The 10,350-nt window shown below is 35.8% G+C and overlaps 1 protein-coding gene across 1 annotated transcript; it reads left to right on the top strand.

Moving 5' to 3' along the window:
* The first annotated feature begins 1,357 nt into the window (after positions 1-1,357).
* On the top strand, positions 1,358-9,956 carry LOC131770495 (G-protein coupled receptor GRL101). The gene is made up of 18 exons (XM_066166291.1): positions 1,358-1,410; positions 1,635-1,706; positions 2,810-2,881; positions 3,329-3,400; positions 3,575-3,646; positions 4,011-4,082; positions 4,575-4,646; positions 4,802-5,798; positions 6,054-6,135; positions 6,280-6,306; positions 6,789-6,851; positions 6,984-7,064; positions 7,596-7,640; positions 8,043-8,093; positions 8,867-8,914; positions 9,085-9,141; positions 9,330-9,392; positions 9,922-9,956. Exons 1-18 carry the CDS (start codon positions 1,358-1,360, stop codon positions 9,954-9,956), a joined length of 2,034 nt encoding a protein of 677 aa, XP_066022388.1.
* The last annotated feature ends 394 nt before the right edge of the window (positions 9,957-10,350 follow it).

The raw sequence follows: 10,350 nt of genomic DNA, 5'->3' as shown, positions 1-10,350 counted from the left end.
AAATGAAACTTATTACTTAAGAAAATAGGATCAAAATACAGGACAAGATATCGCAAGAACTTTCGGAATCATGTAAGGAGGAAAATACGATGGCGTATTCGAGAATCAGAAAGATAACCTTTCTATATGTGTTCGGAGCAACAGATTCGGAAAGGAAACGGGGAACCACAAATTATCGTAAGATGAACCGCAAAAAAAAAAAGAAAGCCTGTTTCAGTTCATCTATCATGGGAAAAGGCCCGAAAGGTGGCCTAAGACCGATGTAGCTGGAGGATTGTTTTCGAGGCCTCATGAGTAGCTTGTTTCTCCGTCAAAGGGTACATACCTGAGTTAGGGTAAGCACGACAGATAAAACCTTGCTCGTCTTGACAAGTGAGAATATTAAAACATATGTATAAGGCTGCACCATTTTGATTTCACGATAAAATCTCAATAATAATCATTTTGAGTTGTCTACACAATCCTCAGGCTGCATTTCAAAACTGAGTTTATTCCACTAGTCATCTGTTTTATTACTTTATATGCATCCCAGCTCTGACCTTTATTTAGTGTGCTAAATTTTCATCGAATTCATAGGTACTTGTCTGAAATACAATTGCACCACCTACCTCCAGGAATCTTTGACAAGAACACACAGCTAAGGATTCTGTAAGTAACCTCATCTTTTTCCTGTCTGATCTGCGCTCCTAGATTCTCAGTGATGCAATGTAAGCGTTAATAAGATTGACAAAATTTGCAAATATTTCATTCATAATATGTAGCTATTTGAATACAAAATAAATTCACCTTTAATTAACACTACTGGTCAACTTTCGCACCTGCAGAATAAGAACTGTAATCTCAGACCAGCTGCACAACAGTTCTACAGGACTCCAACTGCTTTTTGTTGTTGTCGTTGTTTTATTAAATTTATCAGATTATTCGTTTCGCTTCGTAAATCAAGAAATAATATGAAATATCATGAAGATCACATATCGACTGTTGCATTCTGGATCTTTGTCCAGGACTGACCGTTTATGAGATTCTGTCTCTGTATAAAAGGCATCAAGAAGTGCCTTCATTAAATAAAAAGATCATTCCAATTTCCATCATTAACAACTTTCTATATCTATGTCAAATTTGATTATAATCTTATGTTGTAAAATGAGTAAACGATGAAGTTAGCACAAACAACTCTTCGCTCAATGACAGTGATGCCGACTTTTGCTCACAAGTCAAAACAACCGTAACTGTCTTCGACAACAGCCCTGAAAGGTTTCAGTAGTACCCCTATCTAAGCAGATAAACTTCTGGTGGATCTTTAAACTAATTGTCAGTTTTATATGGTAAATAACGCAGACGCCTGAATGACAACGACATGAAAGGGTTGAATGGAAGTGCCTTCAAAAACTTGACAACGCTAGAGGAACTGTAAGTCAATGTATCAATACTGTTGTGGAGGGAAAACTGTTTTTGTAACGCAGCAGCATTCCCCTCTCTTACTGCCTTGTCTATACTTGTTTTTCAAATTAACTTTTTTCCTTTCTCTTTTCTTCCCTTCCACTCAGTGATCAAAAGACGAGTCGGTTAATAACTGTTTTAATGAAACTAAACATATTTATATACAGGTCACATATTTTTTTAATTCAACACAGATGGTTGCAAGACAACAACTTCACGGAATTTCCTCCTAATTTATTCCAAGATCTAAAAAACTTGAAAGAACTGTAAGTTATTTCATTCCAAGCTTTCCCTTGTTTTAACTCAATGACTACATCAAGTGTTCCAACACTTAGTAAAATTTTCCTTTCTTTTGCTAAACCACTGCTAGTGTATTTTAACACAGATTCTGGTAGGATCATACTTTTCGTCCCTTTCTCTAATTAGAGCATATAGAAAGAAAATCTTTTCCAGTTGTAGATTATAAAATCTTTCCATCTGCACTTATAACACGTTTTAAAATTGAACCATCTAGAATTTTGTGTCTGTTGCTGAACTAACATTTCAGTGACAACGATCATACATACAACAATGAAATTCACGCATGTTATGAATATCAGAGTTGTTTTTATTGGTTATCTTTCTCTGTTTTGAACCATGTTGGCATATTTTCTTAGATCACGAGCTTAATGATTTTATTATTGATCCAAGAGGCAGCCATTGCCAGTGTTGGGGAAAAGAGTTCAGTATGCACACAGATTTCAAGTTTTCAGCGGCCTCCAATTGCTTTTTGTCATAAATATTGACCACACTAAATGAATGAAATGACTCTTGAATATTCTCTATACTGTAAGACAAAACATTGCATGTGTATCACTACGTACTTCTCTTTGTTCTTTGGTTGTTTCTGATGACCAGAATCTTTATGTATTTTTATCTATAAATTTCAGTTTGCAGACTTAATTGAAATGCATTTTCTTGTTTCGTCATTCCTATCAGCTATCTGTCAAATAACAAGTTGAAGAGTCTACCAGAAGGACTTTTTAACAGCCTTTCCAAGCTGACATATTTGTAAGTGAGTTAGTTATTTAACCAAGGAGATAATTGGATCGGACAGAAACAAATGATCATTCTTAAAATATTTTTTTTAAAAGCACAGCCATCATAGTTGAAACATCATGAAGTTTTCCAGCTCGTATCTGCAAATCTTAATTGAAGTAGACGATGCTATCTTATGTATTTCTTGTGCTTCGGTTAGTAATGTTTAGTTACTTTGTGGTGTAAGAATTTAATAGCTTCTGATCAAATAGCAACCTTAACAATTTCCAGATTTCAGTTGGTAGCTCTAACATAAGCGAAATTTTAGTAACTGTGTAATAATTGTTTTCAGGGATTTATCAAACAATGAACTTGAAAATCTGCCAGCGTATGCTTTCAAAAACATAAGAGCGGTAAAATTTCTGTAAGTAAGATTGATATCGTCCCAAAATATTAAGAATTGTTTTAAAAGATTTTCTTGAAAATAACAGCACTTGGTGACTATAAAAGCTTCTCAGTGAATGACAACTTACATTGTAAATTACTTCTGGAAGGCAAAGGTTGTTTTGTTTCCTTTTTATCCGAGTTGACAATATCTAAGAATTTGTTGTATTGCCACATCAAACTACCCTGGCACTAATTTTGTAATTTGTAACAGAGAGTGAACTTGAGAGTTTTCGCGCTTAATCTTGAGATCATTATAGATAAGTCTAATGTGTTCTTTGAAGATTAAGATATAAAGACTGGGAGCTATTTTACTGGAAAACGTTGTCATTCCCTGCCTTAACCGCAAATCTTACAAAAAAAAAAAAGTAGAGCTAAAGATATCACTACACATTTCATTCTAAACTGCACATATTGCTTTCTTCAGGAAAATGGAGTACAACAAAATTAAGAAGCTTCATGAAGATCAGTTCCAGGGCTTGGTTGAGCTATTAGATTTGTAAGTGCGTTTAGAGTTTAAACCTTTTTCCATAATGACCTGAATCTCAAACCGTATACAGTAATATTTTTTTACTGTTAACTCCGTCATTGCTCAAATAAAATTTGCCTTACCCAATCATATTATGTTACTGTACTTTAACATTTATTTCCTTATCTGTTTCCTTTGTTTAAGATATCTCTCGGAGAACAAAATAGAGGCTCTGCCTGATAAAATTTTCAAGGGCGTAAAAAAGCTCAGATCTCTGTAAGTACAGTTAATTACATACAAAACATTCCAGAATATTTGAAGTGATAGAATGAATATGATATCAGCGTTCAAAATCTGAGATTTTTGTCTACAAATTTACCACGATGTAGAACAGGGGTGGTGCCAGTTATCTTCCTCAACCAAGCAATGTTTTTTAAATTTATATTGCACTAAAAATGTGCCTTTATATAACATACTTTTGGTGCACCTAGGTGGATATTATGAAAAAGCGGAAACAAACACTGTGGAGATCTATGAAGCCTTAACTGAAATTCCATGAGAATTTATTAGAATGAGGAATGTGACTACTGCAAGTCCCCGTTTTGGTGTTAGTTGTAAATAGTTACGTTCTTCGTTTCAGGAATATCTTCGGCAATAGGATACAAAACGTTACCAGCACGACTTTCAACTATGCCCACGAATTGCGAATGTTGTAAGTTTACTGCAAATGACAGATGTTTATCTAGGCAACTAAACTTAGTTGCATATATTGAAATCAGATAACATTCTTTTGATTTCGTTTTGTCAAGGAAAAGACTCGTGCAAAGTAATTTTGGAAAATAACAAATATATACTAAAGGAATTTTTCCCTGGAAGAGTCCGGAAAGAGGCTTTTGTACAGCGAACGACCTCAACCGAATGGGCTGCCACGTCCATAAAATCAGTAGCCATCAAAAATTTCCAAGAAAGCAAGACGAGACTTATCTTAGGCTAAATGACTACTTTTGAAAGAATCTTTGAGAAAACATCAAGCTAAGGTCCGTACTGAAAATCCTCAGCTAGGGTTCCTGATTTTGTCTTTTTGGACAGTCTATTTGAACCTTAACATTAGCTTAATGAATCTTATTATTGAAATTAATTTTTTTTAGGTTACTTATCACATAAACCAAATTAATGTTCACATTATGATTATTTGAAATTACAGGTTCATGCATTACAACCTGATGGCTGAGCTCCCCAAAGGCTTTTTCAAGCATTTGACGCACATCATCAGAGTGTAAGATTCCATAACGATCCTTTCCTTCACTCACCCCTTCAAACAATCATTTTAATAATAGTCTGTTATTAATCAATTAATTATTTTCAATAGATTTCAACGATGCAATAATAGCGTTATTTCTTGTTTTTTTTTTTCTTTTTTTCGAATTTCAGAACTTTGGACACCAACCTGATGTGCTGCCATCTCGATCTTTTCAGGCAGGATGCTGATTGCGAATACTCCTTCAATGACAATTTTGCAAGCTGCCACTCCATGTTCCGCCACCATGCTCCAAGGAGAACTCTTTGGATTGTCGGTCTTCTCTCGTTGCTAGGGTCTTTATTCGTAGTTGGGTGGCAGTATTTCTACCCTGATAACAATGTGGTCCAGTCTATCATGTTGGTGAATCTGGGTGTATCTGACGGTATCATGGGTATATACCTAATCATTATAGGCATAAAAGACCTGCAATGGTCAGGGGAATACTACCTGCATGACTATGAGTGGCGCACCGGTTGGTTTTGCCATTTCAATGGTGCCATGTCTGTCTTTTCAAGTGAAGTGTCAGTGATGATGATTTCTCTGATCGCATTGGACAGACTCAAGAACATCGTGTTTCCTTACACCTTTGCAAAAATTACCCCAAGGCAGACCTGTCTAATGTGCGTAGTTATCTGGCTGGTGGGAGGCGTTATGGCATTCCTTCCCTTGTCTGGAATGCACTATTTCAGCGAGTGGTACTATGGCAATAATGTAGTGTGCCTGCCCCTGCAGCTTTCCCCTGAATTACAAGAAGGCTGGGAATACTCCACTTCCATTTTTATCGTTTTGAATTTTTCCCTATTCATCTTCATCACGGTTGCTTACGTTGCCATCTTATGGAAATCATGGTCGTCAAGCAGACGGCTTGGTGCACATGGAACTGTTCGTGAAATACGAGCAAGAGCACAAAGTGCACAAGCTAAAAGAGAAAGAGCACTTGCCAAAAGAGTCTTCTTCATTATTCTGACCGATTTCTTGTGTTGGATGCCAATCATTGCTATCGGCATCCGGTCCCACGTCGAGAAAACATTTGATCCTCCTGGTGATCTGGCAGTGTGGATTGCAGTGTTCGCTCTGCCGATAAATTCAGCTATCAACCCATTGCTGTATACGCTTTCTACTCCACAGGTAACGTTTCTTCTTTGGTTACTTTGAAATAGTACCTACCGTTATGTTCAAATTTGGTTTCGTGTCAGAGCAGGCTGGCAACTTAATTTTGTAATTGTAACGATTGACATACAAAACAAGCATGAAAAAGTAAATGATCGGACAGATTTTTTTAGCTTCTCCACCGTTAACTTTAACCATAGAGACCAACGTGACTTCTAAATACGTTACTTGAAAGTCTTTACGTAAACTATTCAATATATTTTGAATGTCTAGGTTCAGCCTGTGTTGAAAGCAAAACTGAGGAAGCTGTGGTCCAATGTTCGATCTATTTTCAGCAGAGGACAAAATCAAGAAGGTACAGTTTTAAGCTCCATTGAAAAATATCATGATAACAATAATTGTATTCCAAACCTTGAAATGAAAAAACTTTAAGTTTCACCAAATTGAGTATTAGCAACCCAGTTTTCTTTAAGTAACATATGTCATTTTTACTCATAAGGCTTTCAAGTGGGAGAGGATGGAACTGGTATGAAATCGTAGAAAACTCATGTATTTTTTTAATTTTTTCGAATAAGAAACTGAGCAAATTATTGAAGCCACAAAGGTGCAACTGGCAATATGTAAAGTTGTAGTGGACGTAGAGGAGAAAACCAGAATGATTCTAAGTAGAGAGGGGATGAATCTAATAAATCATCAAGTTTAATGAAGGCAACGACACGTTTAGAAATCATGATTTCAGTTCGATTTTCTTTAATACACAGCTTTAGAGATACTAACCATCAGGAACATTGAGACGAATAGGTGCCGTTTGCGACAAATTTTTAAAATAAGGTGCTAGCAAAACCTCATTCTACAAACAATTCTCAAAATATGAATCGCTATACTTCTGTCTGAAATTATTAGATGACGATCCATTCTGAATTGTTTGTCTGAGCGTTTTTTTTTTCCCTTTGGATAAACCTAACAATGACCATTATTTTTTTATTGGTGTTCCTTTTTATATCAAAGAAGCAGAAAATGATCAGCAGGGACAGATTGGAAATGGGGATGAACATGCTAACGTCGAGGAGGGTAAAAAATATAGTGCTTCTCAATATAATAACATATCTTCTCTACACCTCTGTAGGGTTCTATGTGCGATACTTTTCTTTCCTTTCTCTTTTCAGTACTTAATTCCTTTTTTTCATTTTTCTCCCCCCCTAGGAGAACAGATTGAAATGCAATTAATAGCACAGATCGAAATCCCAGAAGTGGAAGCCCCTGAAATGCCTGCTCCCCAACCAGGTCAGTATATAAGTGTAGAATTTTTTATGCCAAAGACAATGTTGTAATTTACTTTGTAATTCAACTCTCTTGCCAGGTGTGTATAGTCTAATTAATTAATCTATCAAATATGAGCTCTTTTAAATAAGATGCCCAGAAACCACGGTATTCTTTTTCTGCTCTGATAGTTGCTGTAGGTGCACTTCGAGAGAGGAGAGATCAAGGAAGGGTTTCTCGTATGACACAAATGTAATGAAATTAGGTTGGATTACTTTTGATTGATAAGTTACCCCTAGATATTCTGGTGATAAATTGCCTTATGCACTTTTAACACCTCCACTCATGATATCACCATTCCTTTACATTAGGAAACTGTAATGTGCCAGAGTATGTAGTATTCCAGTATGGAAGGAAGATACCATCGTCCCCCATATGATGTGGTTGTAGTAAATGAATGATACGTATATATTGACAATGATTATTCGTTATTTCCAGTTTTCAGTTATATTATATGAAAAATAACTTAAAGATAACTCTTTGCTCTGTTGGCAGAGATTGAACAAGCCTGTGAGGGGGATGCGAATCCATCTTCCTCAGGTAAAAATTACTTATGAAAGAAATATCAAAAGAAGGCATAGACAACCGCTCTATTTACAAAAGAAGTACTGCAAAAATCACAGTTATACAAGGTGACTTCAACTGCATAATGCACCTTACAACCGATCATAAGAATCGCCAAAATGAAGAAAGGTAATGCGTCTTAACCGATTGTCTTTGGCAGAGGTATTATTCCGGCTACCATTTTCATGCGCACTAATTAACTTGCAGATTTAAATTTGAGCTTTGTAACTCAGTGATATTTGATCAATCAATGAATACTTGAATAAATATATGAAAATCTAACGTACGTAAAATACATTTGCAAAGAAATTTATTTCAGAATAAAACATGAACCATGAGCATTATGTCATGTTTTACTCTAATTGTTGCTTAAAACAGATTATGAGGATGATTTCGACATCAGACCAGCCTCTACAAAGACTGTGGAAGGTAAACACCTTTTCAATTTTCATTTTTTTTTTAAGAAATGTCATAACTCTACAAACAGCGAAAGGTGGCTGGTGCTAACAAGCTGGCGCACTTGGTATACTTGATTGAATGGTTTTGTATGTCAAACCAATAAGATTAGGGTTATCATATTAACACGTAATCACCAATCAAATTACAGATTCTAAGTCTGTCTCATGAAAAAATTAACGAGAGCAGCTTTTTGGCCACTATTTCCCGTAAGGCACAAAACCCTTCCTCAGTTACTAAACCTAACGGGTCTATGCAATCAAAAAAGTCCTGTCGGAAAGTTTGCTGTTGTCAAAGACTTAAGACATATTTGCGTTATTAACGTTTGAGCCTTTTCGGAATAACTCGCGGTTTATTTAAATGGATGGTATTCTTCAATGCAATCACTGTTCATCATCGCGAGAGCCAGTATCGACGAAGCACACAAAGAGAAGGTAATAGTTGACATTTTCTGTAAGTAGGAGTGTCTCTACACACTAACAGAAGTTTTTGATGTTGAGAATCGCCCAGTTTTAAGGAACCACTAGTTCCAATTGCAATCAACCCTATGAAAGGTTTTAAAAAAATTAACAGAAGTGATCAAAGGTTAAGCTACCTACAAGAACCTTTTTAATGATGGACACTCATCTTCAGTGCTACTTATAGCTTCTGATAATAGTTGAAGAATAAGGCGATTGTTGCGGATTTCAGTGAGCACAATACTTTACTTTCTATAATGTCAAGATTTCTTTAATATTTGTGCGCAGGTGAAGAAGGAGGAAGTAAGCATGAACCTAAAAAGACAACTGAGGAAGGTAAAAACAATGAATTGCTTTTTAGGAACTGAACATTTGTCCCACATGGGTCTCATTTATTCCAGCGTACAGTGTAAGTAGCAACAAGGCTAATATTCTGACTAAATAGCGGGCAATGGGCCGCGTTGTCCAATCTTATGGATTTTAACAATGAATCTGATTTTACACAGCTGTTGAATCTGAGGAGCAGGTGGAAATTGAAGAGATTTCAGTACCCAGTAACAAAGGTAAAGGCGATAATGGTTTTTGATTGGTCACTCAAGAGAGTAAGGCATCTTATGAGTAATTAAAACATCTCTTTTCCTTTGGTAGTCACTGGAAAAATTCTAGTGTTGAAATTGGTGAAACATTTATGATTTTAATTCCTAAGTACAAAAACAAAATTTAATGATTGTATACTAACTTACTTTCAAAGAAGCTAGAAAAGCTGAAGAAGAAGAGGAGATGCATGAGCCTGACATGGATGTCGTAGAGGAAGGTAACATTTTTTATAAATCAGAAGAGATAAACTCAGATTGGTCCACACATGCTTTATAAGGAGACGCATAATCAGTCCACTCAATTGGCTAAAGAGAACAGGAAGTGCTCTGTGGAAAGGTCGCGATTCACATCGGGAGTTGATTACATTGAGGAAAAAAACACACCACTTGAGTATTATTATACCTCCTGGTAACGAAGAGCCATAACTTTTTATACAATGCTAAAATCCAACATTTATGAATTTATTGAGCCGTTTTACATGTTTGTTTGTTTGTTTTTTAAGCGATACAGAAATAATTTGCCCAGATACAGAAAACAGAACCGCCACTTACCACAACTCATTGAATGGAAATAGTGACTTTGATGTTGTGTACCTCAGGTTTCAAAACACTTCAACACAAGCAAGCAAAATTAAATGAGCTGTAATAAGTGGCAGCTCTGTTTTCTGTACTTGTGCAATTTAGTACTGCATCGCTTGAGAAAAAATGAGCGCGTTGCATTTCTATCTCTTTTCGTGTTCCGTCCAGGGGAAGAAGACGTGTTTGATACCAGGCCGCTTTAGTACTTTCAAGGTAAATGCTTATTACGTCTGCTTTAATACCGAATACCGCTGACTAAAGGGGTACGGAAAACAAATACCTCTAAAGAAGGTAGTTTTTTTTTGTTACATGTATCCAATCAGAATAAGTGTATTATTTGAGATTTAGAGTGAAAATCTTTGATGCGTTACGGTGTGTATGCATGTATAGTTGACTCATGATTACTTAAACTATCAGTTTGTTGAACCCGATCTATATTCTGAATCAAAAGTGACTTTTTTGATGCCATTCACAAAGCGTAACTCTATCCTAAATTTTTTTACTCCTTGGCTAACTCAAATCAGTTTCAAGTTAGAGATTTCACTGCAATTGTAATTGTTGAAGTTATTGGAGATGAAGGAGATGAAGTCTGATTTG

This window comes from Pocillopora verrucosa, chromosome 5 (genome assembly GCF_036669915.1).
Source record: "Pocillopora verrucosa isolate sample1 chromosome 5, ASM3666991v2, whole genome shotgun sequence".
NCBI lineage: Eukaryota > Metazoa > Cnidaria > Anthozoa > Scleractinia > Pocilloporidae > Pocillopora > Pocillopora verrucosa.
Note: the sequence above shows the minus strand (reverse complement) of the source record. Positions and strands in the feature narration are given on the sequence as shown.

Excerpts from the sequence above, each read along its gene's own strand:
- LOC131770495 (XM_066166291.1), top strand. The coding sequence starts at position 1,358 with ATGAAAGGGTTGAATGGAAGTGCCTTCAAAAACTTGACAACGCTAGAG. Across the intron at positions 3,401-3,574 it reads TTGGTTGAGCTATTAGATTT|ATATCTCTCGGAGAACAAAA; the intron begins GTAAGTGCGTTT and ends CCTTTGTTTAAG. Across the intron at positions 4,647-4,801 it reads TTGACGCACATCATCAGAGT|AACTTTGGACACCAACCTGA; the intron begins GTAAGATTCCAT and ends TTCGAATTTCAG.